General features: G+C 44.5%; 1 protein-coding gene across 19 annotated transcripts in view; it reads left to right on the plus strand.

The window, feature by feature from the left end:
- KDM5B (lysine demethylase 5B) overlaps positions 1 to 16,115 on the plus strand; it is a 183,698-nt gene that overhangs the window by 95,265 nt on the left and 72,318 nt on the right. For 17 of the 19 annotated variants that reach the window (XR_005223286.2, XM_043533827.1, XM_037885142.2 and 14 more), the window contains 5 exons: positions 6,932 to 7,094; positions 9,149 to 9,268; positions 12,373 to 12,567; positions 13,230 to 13,411; positions 15,757 to 15,881. Coding sequence is in view for 18 of the 19 variants with exons in the window: in XM_043533827.1 (XP_043389762.1) it covers positions 6,932 to 7,094; positions 9,149 to 9,268; positions 12,373 to 12,567; positions 13,230 to 13,411; positions 15,757 to 15,881 (785 nt within the window). In the remaining variant the exon portion in view is untranslated. The remainder of the gene's footprint in view (positions 1 to 6,931; positions 7,095 to 9,148; positions 9,269 to 12,372; positions 12,568 to 13,229; positions 13,412 to 15,756; positions 15,882 to 16,115) is intronic. The other 2 variants (XM_043533825.1, XM_043533819.1) reach the window with 1 other exon arrangement.

The raw sequence follows: 16,115 nt of genomic DNA on the forward strand, positions 1-16,115 counted from the left end.
TAGCCCTTTTTGCTACATTGTTACACGGAAACTCATCTCAAGTTGCTTGTCCACAATGTGACTCCCTAAATACTTTCCAGCATAGTCCCTCAGACTGCAGGCATTGCTTGTTTTCCTTGTTCCTAAGAAGGTAAGAGGAACATAAGAATCAGACCAATGATCCATCTAGCCCAATATCCTGTCTTCTGACAGTGTCGGGTGCCAGATGCTTCAGAGGGAGTGAACAGAACTGGGCACTTTATTGAGTGATCCATCCTGTTGCCCTTTCCCAGCTTCTAGCAATCAGGTTTATGGACACCCTGAGCATTAGGTTGCATCCCTGACAATCTTGGCTAATAGGCATTAATGGACCTATGCTCTGTGAACTTATCTAATTCTTTTTTGAACCCCATTATAGTTTTGGCCTTTGCAACATCCCCTGGGAACAAGTTCCACGGATTGACTGTGCAATGTGAGAAGAAGAACTTTTTTTTGTTTATTTTATTTACTGCCTATTGTATTTCTGCAGTATCATCCCTGTTCTTACCAGATTCTGTGAGCAGGTCCTGCCTCATACCAGGCCTCTGATACAAGGGCTTATGTTTCAGGCTCTCTTCCTACTACACCTATTTATTTCATTGGGTGAGCCCTGGTTCATGTGTTCTGTAAAGGGGTAAATGACACTTCCTTATTCATTTTCTCCACACCATTCATGATTTTATACACTTTTATCATACCCTCCTCAGTAATCGCTTGTCCAAGCTGAACAATCCCAATCTTTTACATTGCTCTATATGGAAGCTGTTCCATCCCCCTCATCACTTTTGTTGCCTTTCTCTATACTTTTTCCAATTCTAATGCATCTTTTATGAGATGAGACAATCAGAATTGCTTGCAGTATATAAGGTGTGGGTGTACCGTAGATTTATATAGTGGCATTATGATATTTTCTGTCTTCTTATCTATCCCTTTCCTAATGGTTCCTAAAATTCTGTTAACCTATTGGACTGCTGCTGCACAGTGAGCAGATGTTTTCAGAGTACTGTCTATGATGACTCCAAGATCTCTTTCTTGAGTGGTAACAGCTAATTTAGACCCCATCATTTTATATGTATAATTGGGATTATGTTTTCTAATGTGCATTATTTTGCATTTATCAACATTGAATTTAAACTACCATTTTGTTGCCCAGACACCCAGTTTTGTGAGATCCCTTTGTAACTCTTCACAGCCTGCTTTGGAACTAACTATCTTGAGTAATTTTGTATCAGACACATAATTTTGCATTTGGCTATATTAAAACACATTTTGTTTGAAAGGACCTATGTGATCCAGGTTGCTATGTATAACTGCCCTGACCATCTCCTCATTTACCGTTCCACCTGTATTTGTTACCTGCAGATTTTATTGGCAGTGGTTTTATATTTACCTCCAGATCATTTATGAAAATGTTGACTGGCATTGGGCCTACAGCCTCTCTAGAAACACCCCCATTTGATGCCACTACCTTTTGAGATCTGTCAGTTACTGATATTGCATAGTGTTAATTTTTTAATCAGCATGTCATGTGGAACTAAGTCTTACACAAGTCTGACATCAATGTAGATATCTTTATTGACCAAACTTGTAATCTTAAACAAACCTGATTTAATTCTTTCATTAACACCTGTGTTCCATAAAACCATGTTAACTGACATTAATTATATTCCTATCCTTTAGTACTTCATCAATTGAATCTTATATGAGCATCTTATCAATTTTTTGAATTTTGAATATTGGCATGAGCACTCATCCAATTTCCTGGAATTTCCCCTATTGTCCAAGATTTATTAAAAATTAACAACAGTGGCTGGAGATCTCATCAGCCATCTCTTTTAGGACTTTTGGTAGCAAGTCATTTGGGCCTGCTGACTTTAAAAATGTTTATCTCTAGTGGATGGCATCTAACATCCTCCTTCCTTACTAATGGATTGGAAAGTAATTCATCATTCTCATCTGATACGAGTACATCATCCCGCTTCTTTCCAAGTACAGAACATGAATACTTTTTGAATGCTTGTATCTGTTACATAAGAACAGCCATACTGAGTCAGACCAAAGGTCCATCTAGCCCCAATATCCTGTCTTCCGACTGGCCAATGCCAGGTGCCCCACAGGGAATGAACAGAACAGGTAATCATCGAATGATGCATTTCCTGTCGCCTAGTCCCAGCTTCTGGCAAACGTCCTGGTTAATAGCCATCGATGGACCTATCCTCCATGAATTTATTGAGTTCTTTTTAGAATCATGTGATAGTCTTGGCTGTCACAACCAATGTTCCCTCTAATTTTTAACAGGCCGTGTGTTCAAACAATTTCTTCTGTGCCGCTGCCGAAGTGCAAAAAACAAACAAACAAAAAGCCGGAGTGCGCGCGGTGTTTCGCCATGTGCGCGGGGTTTAAGGTCTGTGCACGCACACACAGCTTAGAGGGAACAGTGGTCACAACATCCTCTGGCAAAGAGTTTCACAGGTTGACTGTTCTGCATCTTTAATAACAATTTTATCATGACTCTCTAGTGTTGGTCCTATATTCTTGCTAGGATTTCTTTTGTTCCTAATATGTTTTTAAAAAAATTTCTTCCAGCATTCGATTTTTCCTTGATGGTTTTTAGCTTTCTTTATCAATTTTCTGTACTTCACACCTTCTAATTTTATATGCATTGCTATTTATTTCCCCCTTTTCATAGAATCATAGAATCATAGAATATCAGGGTTGGAAGGGACCCCAGAAGGTCATCTAGTCCAACCCCCTGCTCAAAGCAGGACCAAGTCCCAGTTAAATCATCCCAGCCAGGGCTTTGTCAAGCCTGACCTTAAAAACCTCTAAGGAAGGAGATTCTACCACCTCCCTAGGTAACGCATTCCAGTGTTTCACCACCCTCTTAGTGAAAAAGTTTTTCCTAATATCCAATCTAAACCTCCCCCATTGCAACTTGAGACCATTACTCCTCGTTCTGTCATCTGCTACCATTGAGAACAGTCTAGAGCCATCCTCTTTGGAACCCCCTTTCAGGTAGTTGAAAGCAGCTATCAAATCCCCCCTCATTCTTCTCTTCTGCAGACTAAACAATCCCAGCTCCCTCAGCCTCTCCTCATAAGTCATGTGCTCTAGACCCCTAATCATTTTTGTTGCCCTTCGCTGGACTCTTTCCAATTTATCCACATCCTTCTTGTAGTGTGGGGCCCAAAACTGGACACAGTACTCCAGATGAGGCCTCACCAGTGTCGAATAGAGGGGAACGATCACGTCCCTCGATCTGCTCGCTATGCCCCTACTTATACATCCCAAAATGCCATTGGCCTTCTTGGCAACAAGGGCACACTGCTGACTCATATCCAGCTTCTCGTCCACTGTCACCCCTAGGTCCTTTTCCACAGAACTGCTACCTAGCCATTCGGTCCCTAGTCTGTAGCGGTGCATTGGATTCTTCCATCCTAAGTGCAGGACCCTGCACTTATCCTTATTGAACCTCATCAGATTTCTTTTGGCCCAATCCTCCAATTTGTCTAGGTCCTTCTGTATCCTATCCCTCCCCTCCAGCGTATCTACCACTCCTCCCAGTTTAGTATCATCCGCAAATTTGCTGAGAGTGCAATCCACACCATCCTCCAGATCATTTATGAAGATATTGAACAAAACGGGCCCCAGGACCGACCCCTGGGGCACTCCACTTGACACCGGGCTGCCAACTAGACATGGAGCCATTGATCACTACCCGTTGTGCCCGGACAATCTAAGCCAGCTTTCTACCCACCTTATAGTGCATTCATCCAGCCCATACGTCCTTAACTTGCTGACAAGAATGCTGTGGGAGACCGTGTCAAAAGCTTTGCTAAAGTCAAGAAACAATACATCCACTGCTTTCCCTTCATCCACAGAACCAGTAATCTCATCATAAAAGGCGATTAGATTAGTCAGGCATGACCTTCCCTTGGTGAATCCATGCTGACTGTTCCTGATCACTTTCCTCTCCTCTAAGTGCTTCAGGATTGATTCTTTGAGGACCTGCTCCATGATTTTTCCAGGGACTGAGGTGAGGCTGACTGGCCTGTAGTTCCCAGGATCCTCCTTCTTCCCTTTTTAAAGATGGGGCACTACATTAGCCTTTTTCCAGTCATCCGGGACTTCCCCCGTTCGCCACGAGTTTTCAAAGATAATGGCCAAGGGCTCTGCAATCACAGCCGCCAATTCCTTCAGCACTCTCGGATGCAATTCGTCCCGGCCCCATGGACTTGTGCACGTCCAGCTTTTCTAAATAGTCCCTAACCACCTCCTATCTCTACAGAGGGCTGGCCATCTCTTCCCCATTTTGTGATGCCCAGCACAGCAGTCTGGGAGCTGACCTTGTTAGTGAAAACAGAGGCAAAAAAAGCATTGAGTACATTAGCTTTTTCCACATCCTCTGTCACTAGGTTGCCCTCCCTCATTCAGTAAGGGGGCCCACACTTTCCTTGGCTTTCTTCTTCTTGTTCTTCTTGTTTTCCATTTGTTATACAATAACTCCTCGCTTAACATTACAATTATGTTCCTGAAAAATGCCACTCCCCATAAGAATGAATATAAAATAGGGGATGGTTAGGTTCCAGGGGGAACATTTTTCACCAGGCAAAAAGACCCCCCCCCACCCCCCCCCCCCCCCCACACACACACACACTTACTTTTAAACAAACAATTTAATACTATACACAGCAAAGATGATTGTGAAGCTTGGTTGAGGTGGTGGAGTCAGAGGGTGGAAGAGAGTGGGATATTTCCCAGGGAATGCCTTGCTGCTAAATGATGAACTAGCACTTGGCTGAGCCCTCAAGGGTTAACACGTTGTTGTTAATGTAGCCTCACACTCTACAAAGCAGCAGGAATGGAGGGAGGAGAGACAGCATACAGAGAGAGACAGACACACACACACCGTGTGTGTGAGAGAGAGACATGCATCACCCCTATAAGTACACTGACCCCACTCTAAGTACACTGCCTTTTAAAATAGATCAGCAAGTTGAGACAGCAGCTGCTGCCAGCAAGCTCCCTAAGTCCTAAGCCCTGTTGTGTCGTCATTGCTCTCTCCCTCTACCCCCTGCCCCCCGTTCTGTGGAGATGGCTTATGGGGGAGGGGGACACCCTGACAGTAGCACCCCTCTTCCCGCCCCCACCCCTCTGCACAAGAAGCAGGAGGCTCCCAGGAGTAGCTTCCAGGCAGAGGACAGGAGCAGCACAGGGCAGTGGGGGAGGGACAGCTGAACTGCTGGCAATTGGTAGCCTGCTGGGCAGCTGCTGCACAGGGAACTTAAGGGAGCTGATGTGGGGCTGCCGGTCCACCCTGGTTCCAAGCCCCCACCACTAGCTCCAACGGGCTGCTCTTCCTGCAAGCAGTGGACAAAGCAGGCAGCTGCCAAACGATGTTATAAGGGAGCATTGTGCAACTTTACACGAGCATGTTCCCTAATTGATCAGCAACGAAACAACATTAACAGGGAGGACGTTAAGTGAGGAGTTGCTATATATTGCTTCTATGGCGATTCTGCCTCAGCCAGAGGTTGTCAGGCCCCAGGTGGAATTTGTTGCATTTGCAGTGAAAGAACACTAACCTGAGCAGATTTGCTCTTGAGGCAATAAAAGTGGAATTCCACAATACACTCTTACAGGCAATTTCAGAATACTTAAATTACACATTCAGAATCTAGCTAATTACGGGTTAAGTCTGAAGAGAGAGAGCCTATAAGCATTAAATGTTAAGAGTTATGGCAGTGGATAGAGCTGGGGTGGACAAACTCTGGCTCGGGCTGGGAGTGGGGGCTCGGGAGTGGGGCCAGAAATGAGGAGTTCAGGGTGCAGGAGGGGGCTCCAGGTTGGGGTAAGGGGGATGAAGTTTTTGTGTGGGGGGTGAGGGTTCTGACTGGGGGTGTAGGCTCTGGGTTGGGGCTGGGGATGAGGGGTTTGGGGTGTAGGGGGTGCTCTGGGCTGGGACCAAGGGGTTTGGAGGGCGGGAGGGGGATCGGGGCATGGGGGGGGGGTGAGGACTCCGGCTGGGGGTGCAGGCTCTGAGGTAGGGCTGGGGATGAGAGGTTTGGGGTACAGGAGGGTGCTCCAGGCTGAGACCAAGGGATTCGGAGTGTGGGAGGGGGATCAGGACTGGGGTAGGGGGTTGGGGTGGGGGGTGGCTCAGGGGTGCAGGCTCCTGGAAGCAGCAGCATGTCCCTCCGGCTCCTACATGGAGGCACGTTGTGTTGCCCCATCCACAGGTGCCACCCTTGCGGCTCCCGTTGGCCGCAGTTCCCGGCTAATGGGAGCTGCGGGGGTGGCACTTGGGGCGGGGGCAGCATGTGGAGCGGAGCCCCCTGGCTGCCGCTATGCTTAGGAGCTACAGCGGGGACATGCCGCTGCTTCCGGGAGCTGCACGGAGTGGCCCCCGACCCTGCTCCCCAGCTGGAGTGCTGGAGCGGGGCAAGCCCCAGACCCTGCTCCCCAGCGGGAGGTCGAGGGTCGGATTAAAATGGCTGGTGGGTTGGATGCAGTCCATGGGCTGTAGTTTGCCCACCCCTGGGATAGAGTCTTAGGGGTTGTCTGTGTGATGGGGTAATGCACCCGATGGGGGTGTAATTTCTAAAGTGCACTAATGTGCTGTACATTAATTGGTCTTTGTAGACTAAAGGTTCCCCAGTATGCATGATCAGTATTGTTTCCAACAGTGCTACCTTAAAGTGCACCAGTAAAGTCTATGTGGATGAATTATTGCACAGCATGTTAGTGAGCTGTAGAAATCACACCCCTGTACAGCATGTTACTCCACCATGTAGAGAACCCTTAGTGCACTCCTGAATAGTGCTTATTTAGCGTCCTTTTCCGTACAATGTGTTGTGAAGCAAGACCCTGTAAATGTGAATGTATTTAGCATCCCCTTTTTTTAAACTTGCAGGGGTGAACCGAAAACGTGGTATGGAGCCCCAGGATATGCGGCTGAGCAGCTGGAAGATGTAATGAAGAAGCTGGCTCCTGAGTTATTTGTGTCTCAACCTGATCTTTTGCATCAGCTTGTCACCATTATGAACCCAAATACACTGATGGCCCACGGAGTGCCCGTATGTCATTGGAGTTCTGTGCTCATTGTCATTTATCTCCTCTTCTTTTATGTTGGCTTCTTCTGTAAGGTTGACAGTTTAAATCAATTGTTAACATAACTTTGCAATAGCTTATGCATGTATTGCACACTATAGCAATAATGTATTGGACGAATTCAATTTGTTTGAGCTGGTATAATGTACTGTTTTGAAAGGATGGGCAATGCAGCCATTGCTTTTTAGACTTACTTAAGATGATTATTTCACATGCTCTTCTCCAGAGAGACCTGTCTCAGTGGATTTCCATTCCTGGGTCCATGTTCCACATAAGGTGGTTTGAGTTTTTGAGGCACTTGTGGAGGCTTGTCAGGTGCCCTTTAGTTGGACGCTAGAGCTCTTGGCTGCCCCCTGTTTGTTCCAAGTTTATTTCCTTTCTGGTGGTGTTTGGAACACAACTTCCCAGCAAAGGAAGGGGAACCATGACTTCTTTGTAGATCTTCTCTATAATGCTGAATTGTTTGGCAGTGCCTCATCTACATCCTTCCTCTCATATTTCCTGTCATTCTGGGTCATTATTTAGCTGTTAAAGAAAATGCATCACTCACCATCCTCCTTCCTCTCAGACTTTGAAAGGATGTACTTCCCATGTACTTGACTGGCTTTTGAAAGGAGCTGACCTTGGAACCCAGTGGAAACATAGAGGGAGTGAGGCAGTGTAAGGTACCTAAAGTGTGATTTCAGAGAGACAGAAGTTTTAAGCTGTGGGAATTCTTTATTGATCTCATGGTGTTTCAGAAAACAAGAAATTACAGGTGACTTCCAATCTCCTCCCCTCCGCCACCTGTGCATTTTTAAACATCTTCATCTCAGTGTATACTTCAGCAGCTCACTAATCTTAAACTTAATTCCTCTTTATGAAGAGCCTAGTGACTTTCATATATCACTTGTGAAATGAGACAGAAGGCTCTCATTTTAAATACTTCTCTGGCCAATACATGCATCTCAGAATTGCAATGATAGCTGAAGTCAAATTCAGAGTCCACAAAAATGTGTGGAATATGCGGGTTTATCTTGTCCTGATTTAAGATGATCAGTGAGGTCACATTAGTTGATAGCTGCAGATTTACTGTTTAAGGCTATATTGTGACTTAGCCATGTTTAGGGCTGCATCAGCTGGAGGGGCTTGTTAGGGAAAGTAAAGCCTCCCCTTATTCTCCTGTGTGGCCACATCAAACCCACTTACATCTCAGTCCAGGGTGGGGGAGAGCAGCAGGGACTTGAGCGGTATAATGTGCTGGTTTGAAAGGATGGGCAATGCAGTCATTGCTTTTTATCTGGTTGGTTGGATGGGGTTGGGAATTAGGCAGACCCCATGGCTGTTCTCCCTTCCCCTTGTGTTCAGCCAGCTCTGGTTGGTGGCTTGTGGGGTGAGAGTTTGCTGTAATGAGTCAATACAGCGTACTTCCCTCCCTGCTGTGCAAATTCAGTCTCGCTTCCTTTCCATTGCTCTTTCTGTAGCAGCACATCTTCACACTGCCCCTTACTCAGAGCTGAAAGGAAACTTGATCCTGCCCTAAATGACCCTTTGGTTTGCCACCTTTTAAAGAAGAATATGTATTCAAAATCAAACAAAAAAACCCATCAGCCACCAAGCACGAGAATATTTGTTTATTTTTTAAAGCCAAATTTGCTGTTTCTTGTTTGAAAAAAATACGAACTCTTACATTTTAGAGAAATATCTGCCACCTTTATGGTACATATACTGACCGAGTGGTAGCTTCATCTGCCAGTAAGGCTGAGTAACATTCTGTGCTGGGAGTTGTTTCATCAGCATTTTTCAACCTAACTGTTGGTACTAGGAGTTTACCTGTAGTCTCGTGGAGTGCAGGGTTAGGCCCTGTACTTTCTGAATAAAAATCATAACTCTTTGGCTGAGGTTTTTAAAGTATTTTAAGCTAAATAAATGGGCATCAGGCATCCACATCCCCTTGGTTGCTTTGAAAATCTCAGCCTGTACCTCTGTAATTTTCACCCATTGTTAGAAATCAACTTGGTTTGCCTCTTGTTTTTATTAGGTTTACCGAACCAACCAGTGTGCTGGAGAATTTGTGATTACATTTCCAAGAGCCTATCACAGTGGCTTTAACCAGGGTTTTAATTTTGCTGAAGCTGTGAACTTCTGCACAGTTGATTGGGTATGTTTTAAGGACATGGCATGAATTTTCAGTAAAAGTATATGCTTACTAAGTAATGTGGTGGTAATTTTATTCTGCATGCACAATCTCACTTGAGTCAATTGAGTGGAAGGCATAAAGAAGAATTTTCCTAGTGCACAATGACCAAAGAAAACACAGCGTAGATAGTGGTACTTTGCTATTTTTCACTTTGTGCAATACTTCTAAGTAGGTAATAAAAACACTTTAGCTGAACATAGCTTAGTGATTTCAGAATACTAAATTAATTTTAAAATGAGTTCAGTGTACTGACTGAACACTTTCTCCTCACCCAGCTCCCCTGAAAGAATCAAACATCTATTATTAACATGGGTTGTGATTCTTAGTTACACTAAGGCCATTTATGCCATGGAAACAGCCCCTTGAGAATACCCATTAGGCAAGGGGCCTGCCCAAACAGTACAGAACTTCAGAAGACTCTACACAGATTCTGCTCCCAGCCTGCAGTGAACAGGGCATGTTGGTCATGGAGGTATGGCCAGAGTGTACTGAACTGTGGGTATTGTCTGCTTCCCAGTGCCCATAACAGTTCTGGGGAAGCAGAGCATAAGTCAGAGCAGCCTCAGGATTGCTTTAACTTATATTAGGGACTGGACAGAACCCTGCATGTCATGAGAATACAGAAAGCACAAGGTTGCTTAAAGCACCCCTACCCCCATTCTTGACCTAATTACAGGAAAATTATTATTCAGAATCGACCACAGGGACTCTTCCAGCTTTGCTTCAAACACCTTTAAAAAGATTCTTATGGCATATCTTGGAACAATTATTTACTGCAGTCTCAGACAAAAATTATGTGCAAGCAGCTCCAAGTTTCTTGCCCATTTTTTGACAGTAAATTGTATTTACTTAAATTGTAAGCTGCTTGAAGCTGGGACTGTCTTTGTTTGCACAGCACCTAGCACAATAGGGTCCTGTTCCATGACTGGGCTCATAGGCCCTATGATAAGACAAATAATTATCAATGTGACTGTCTTCAGGTTACATCAGTGTGGAATGGAACTCTTTTGAACTATTACACCACTTCACTGATTTTGAATGGACCCTTTAAGCAGTACTGTCAAATCCAAATTGTAAACTCTTTAAATCTTTAACAGTATTTAATCCTTTTTATGATAATACTTTCTGTTGTTAGGTAGAGATTGGAACTGTCCTCTCTTATTTAAATAAGAGCAAAATCAGAATAGGTTGTGAAACATGGTTTACTTTGGCATTTCCTAGTTTTTATCTTGACCACGTATCATAGCTCTAACCATCTGTAGAGATCCACTTGTTCCATCTCACCAGGAAATTCTGTGCATTAGCATGAGATTTTCACATTGCTTTCACTTGGAAAAAGTAACCAGGAAAACTGCATTTCTTGCATGCACACGTCAGTTGTTAAGTACTGTAAGATTTATGCGATTGCATCTCAGAGAATCAGACAGAACTGTTCCAAGAGGCCATTGCCTGGAGTGTACATCAGGGTTAATTTACTGGAAGTCTTAGTGGTCTAATCCTAAATGATAAAACAGAAGATTCCTGTTCAGAGCAGCAGCAGATAATAGGCTACTGTACAAACCAAAGATTATGGCTATTAAAGCTATTTTCTGTCCTTTTTATTGCTTTTAATCAAAATACACTGAGAATGGTTCCGCCAAGATAGACCAAATGCAGCCACCTTATAACATGATAACAAATAATATCTCCAGCGATTAAAATATTGTTTGGTCTCATAACTGTCCTTTTCAAGTACAATTGTTTCTGATTACTCTGGATTTTCCCAACACAAATTTTGTCATTCTATGAAACAATTTTCAGTCATTTACTTGTGGGCCATTTGGAAATGCTGCTGCTCTGACTTCAAAATGCTGTTTATAAATATGACAAGGGAGGCTAGAATAATGTATAGACGCTTCAGGCCTGTATCCAGAGTGCCAGCTCCTGGAGTCATATGATTACATCAAAATGTAAATGTTAAAAAAAACCCTGTAGCCCTGATGGTTACAAAGATAAACTGGAAAATGTGATATGAGTGTAACCACTGCAGTGATGTCGGCCTCAGTCTGCAGACAGCCTAAAAAAATAGTGAAACAGGTGAACTGTCCCATTCCTGTTCATAGAGTGTTAACTCCAAGACTCATTGCTCTGGGGATTGTTGTGGTTGCCTAGGGCCCTGGATTTTCTTAATCTGGCCCTGAGTGCAACAAGTTTCCAAGTCATAGGATCATAAAATATCAGGGTTGGAAGGGACCTCAGGAGGTCATCTAGTCCAACCCCCTGTTCAAAGCAGGACCAACCCCAACTAAATCGTCCCAGCCAGGGCTTTGTCACACCGGGCCTTAAAAACCTCTAAGGAAGGAGATTCCACCACCTCCCTAGGTAACCCATTCCAGTGCTTCACCACCCTCCTAGTGAAATAGTTTTTCCTAATATCCAACCTAGACCTCCCCCACTGCAACTTGAGACCATTGCTGCTTGTTCTGTCCTCTGCCACCACTGAGAAGAGCCTCGCTCCATCCTCTTTGGAACCCCCTTTCAGGTAGTTGAAAGCAGCTATCAAATCCCCCCTCATTCTTCTCTTCCGCAGACTAAACAATCCCAGTTCCCTCAGCCTCTCCTCGTAAATCATGTGCTCCAGTCCCCTAATCATTTTTGTTGTCCTCTGCTGGATTCTCTCCAATTTGTCCATATCCTTTCGGTAGTGGGATCCCCAAAACTGGACGCATTACTCCAGATGTGGCCTCACCAGTGCCGAATAGGGGGGAATAATCACTTCCCTCCATCTGCTGGCAATGCTCCTACTAAATCCAAACACAGTAGTCAATATCCTGAGTTATAGGAACTTGCTCATGGTCTTCTTTACTCTTTAACATGTGGTATACTTTTCATTTAAAATTAATATAGTTTCTAGAATGTGCTGCTATTGGCTTTCATTTGGTTGGATAGATAGTAATTAGTTAATAGCACAGACAGTGTGACTTCACACTATTATGCCTCTAAAGGTTTCATAAATAACATTTAAAAAAAAAAACTTTCTGCCACTCCCTCCATCCTCTCTTTCCCCTGCCCCCACCCCGATACAGCTGCCGTTGGGTCGCCAGTGTGTGGAACATTATCGCCTGTTAAACCGCTACTGTGTTTTTTCTCATGATGAGATGATATGTAAAATGGCTTCCAAAGCAGATGTCCTTGACGTTGTGGTAGCTTCTACTGTTCAGAAAGACATGGCTATTATGATTGAAGATGAAAAGGCTTTACGAGAAGCTGTGCGTAAACTGGTAAGCTTTAGGAAATGAAATTATGCTGACTGGAGTAACTTTAAAGTCATGATCAGAAGTTCACCCATGGTGTCCTGCATTAATGTTACCCTAACCCATAAGAACATATGAATGGCCATACTAGGTCAGACCAAAGGTCCATCCAGCCCAGTATCCTGTCTGCCGACAGTGGCCAATGCCATGTGCCCCAGAGGGAGTGAACCGAACAGGTAATGATCAAGTGCTCTCTCCTGCCATCCATCTCCACTCTCTGACAAACAGAGGCTAGGGACACCATTCCTTACCCATCCTGGCTAATAGCCATTAATGGACTTAACCTCCGTGAATTTATCTAGTTCTCTTTTAACCCTTTGATTTCAATGGGACTAGCTGAGAAAAGAACTACTTGACATTAGTGGGGTATTAGAATCTGGCCCTTAGTAGATTTTTTATTTTTTAAATGCCTTTTTAAAATAATAGGTTTTATAGTTTCTTCAGTAACTTAGTTGAAGAGGTTGAGCCCTCATCAACCAAAATGTGGTTATTTTCATATGGCCAATATCTTAATCCTAAACTTTCATGATAAATTATCTCTTTGATCAACTTAACTTCCGATCTTCCAGTCTGAACTAGTCTGCTCTGTTTATTATACTGTGAAGTCACTTTAGTGTATTCTGTTGTAGGGAGTGACTGATTCCGAGAGGATGGCTTTTGAAATGTTGCCAGATGATGAGCGCCAGTGCATAAAGTGTAAAACCACTTGCTTCATGTCTGCTGTCTATTGCTCATGTAAACCTGGCTTACTGGTATGCCTGTATCACATAGAAGATCTCTGTTCCTGTCCCACCTATAAATATACACTGGGGTATGTTTTGGCAAGAAAAAAGTATTATTCATTGGGGGTCTATGAGGACAAGATATACTTTTCTTAAATTTAGTTTTTTGAGTAATCTAGTGGGGGTGAGGGGCACATCACTCATCTGCTTTGCTAGTGATGCCATTTATATTTCTCCCAAAACTGTGTTCAAACTTATTTCCACAGTGCCCCAAACAAAGAACACCGTTTCTGAGATGGTGTATAATGCCATTAACTCTTCTTTTTCAAATCCCACAAGAGATATTTCTGCCATAACACCTACAAGAGAGACAAGGTGGGTGAGGTAATATCTTTTATTGGACCAGCTTCAGTTGGTGTGAGAGACCAGCCTTCAAGCTGCACAGACAGAGCTGGTCTGGGAGAGGTACTCTGAGCATCATAGCAAAATGCAAGGTGGAAAGATTGTTCAGTATAAGTAGTTAGCACATATTGTAAGGGACCGTTCAAGGTAGAGTGGATAAAAAGTGTGTGTAGGGGGGAGGCGGGGTTAGTGGGTTACAGATTGTTGCAATAAGCCATAAATCCAGTGTCTGTTCAGTCCATGGTTTTTCGTGTCTACCAGAGTTATGAATTTAAGCTCCCAGGCTCATCTTTTGAAAGTGTTGTACAGGTTTCCTTTGAGGATGAGGACTGGTAGGTCAGATACAGAGTGATTGCTTTGTGAAAAGTATTCACTCACAGGTGGTAGGGTATTTTTGTCTTTTATTATTTTCCTGTATAAGTTCATTTTAGAGTGCAGTAATTGTCTGGTTGCACCCACATATGTGCTAAATACTTATGCTAAATAATCTGTTCCACCTTGCATTGAGCTGTGATGCTCGGAGTACCTTTCCCAGACCTGAAGAAGAGCTCTGTGTGGCTGGAAAGATGTTGATCCAATAAAAGATATTACCTCCTCCACCTTGTCTCTCTAATATCCTGGGACCCACACGGCTACAACTACACTGCATGTAACATCTACAATAAATTAGTGTGCTCATTCTTTATATGTAGAATATCATAGAATCGTAGAATATCAGGGTTGGAAGGGACCTCAGGAGGTCATCTAGTCCAACACCCTGCACAAAGCAGGACCAATCCCCAGCTGTACACCAAAAGAAGTGTTGTTTCATCTTGCTATAGTAGTTACATAAGAACGGCCACACTGGGTCAGACCAAAGGTTCTTCTAGCCCGGTATCCTGTCTTCTGACAGGGGCTGCAGCCTGGGGTCCCCGGAAAAATAAATCACAGGCAGTGATCTCTGGAGCGCTCAGGCTGCCTGCCCTGGCCCCATGCTGCTCCCAGAAGCGGCAGGCTGCTGGCGCGTCTCTGCGGCCCCTGAGGGGGAGGAGGCTCCACGCACTGCCCCCACCCCCAGCACCGTCCCCGCAGCTACAGGAGCGGCGATTGTGGGTGCAGGCAGTGCATGGAGACGCGCTGTCCCCCTCCCCACAGGGGTGCGCAGAGACATGTCAGCAGCCGTCCGCTTCCGGGAGCGGCGTGGGGCTATGGCAGGCAGGCAGGTAACCTGCCTGAACCCTGCTGCGCCACCGGCCGGGAACAGACAGTGATAAGCGCCTCCCGGCCAGCACCTATACCTTGCACCCCCTCCTGCACCCCAAGCCTCTGCCTCAGCCTGCTCCTGCACCCAAACTCCCTCGCAGATCCTGCACCCCCCTCCTACATCGCTGCCCGAGGTCAGAGTCCCCCTCCTGCACCAAGCTCCCTCCCAGAGCCCACACCCCTCACCCTCTCCTTTACTCCAACACTCTGCAGCAGTCTGGCACTCCCTCCTGCACCCAAACTCCCTTGCAGACCCTTACTACCTCCTCCTCCGCTGCCCCAGGTCAGAATCCCCCTCCTGAACCCAAACTCCCTCCGAGACCCAGAGCCCCCTTCTGCACCAAGCTCCCTCCCAGGAAAAAGACTTGTATACAGGCCCCATAAAATCTAATAGCCCCAGGCCCTCAGGAGAGTTAGTCCGGCCCTGCCCAGAGGGAATGAACAGAACAGTTAATCATCAAATGATCCAGTTCTAGCCTTTGCTGAGTAACTGAGTAATCAAGTTGCTTTCCTGAGCTGCTGTCCTTCATCCTCTGTTCCCCTCCACTGTTTTGTTATCTCTTCACTGTCATATTTTCAGTTGGATTGCGAGCTCTTCAGAGCAGGAACCTGGTCTAGAATTTGTAAAATGAGGTGCCTAATATGCTTGTGAGCACTGAATAATATAACGAATAATAGTAAGTACAAGTTCTATAGATAAAGCAGTGATGATTCATATGGACACTAGACAATCTTATTTTGATGTTCATTCATGCCTTACTAAAGGGATTGAATTCTGTGCCCCTTCCAGATATCGATACAAACTAGATGATCTCTATCCAATGATGAATGCACTGAAATTGCGTGCAGAATCCTACAATGAATGGGCTTCAAAAGTAAATGAAGCTTTGGAGGCAAAAATTAACAATAAAAGAAGTATGTATTTTCCTTATCTTGTATTTGCTACAGATGCTAAAAAATTGTCAGTTTCCAAAATGTTTCTTATTTCATTGTGAACTGCTGAAACTCAACAACTTTGTCTCTGAAGCTTATTTATGTATCATATGAATAAATCTGTATATTTACAGGTTTCAGAGTAGCAGCTATGTTCGTCTGTATCTGCAAAAAGAAAAGGAGTACTTGTGGCACCTTAGAGACTAACAAATTTAT

Source organism: Chelonia mydas, chromosome 21 (assembly GCF_015237465.2).
Source record: "Chelonia mydas isolate rCheMyd1 chromosome 21, rCheMyd1.pri.v2, whole genome shotgun sequence".
Taxonomy (NCBI): domain Eukaryota; kingdom Metazoa; phylum Chordata; order Testudines; family Cheloniidae; genus Chelonia; species Chelonia mydas.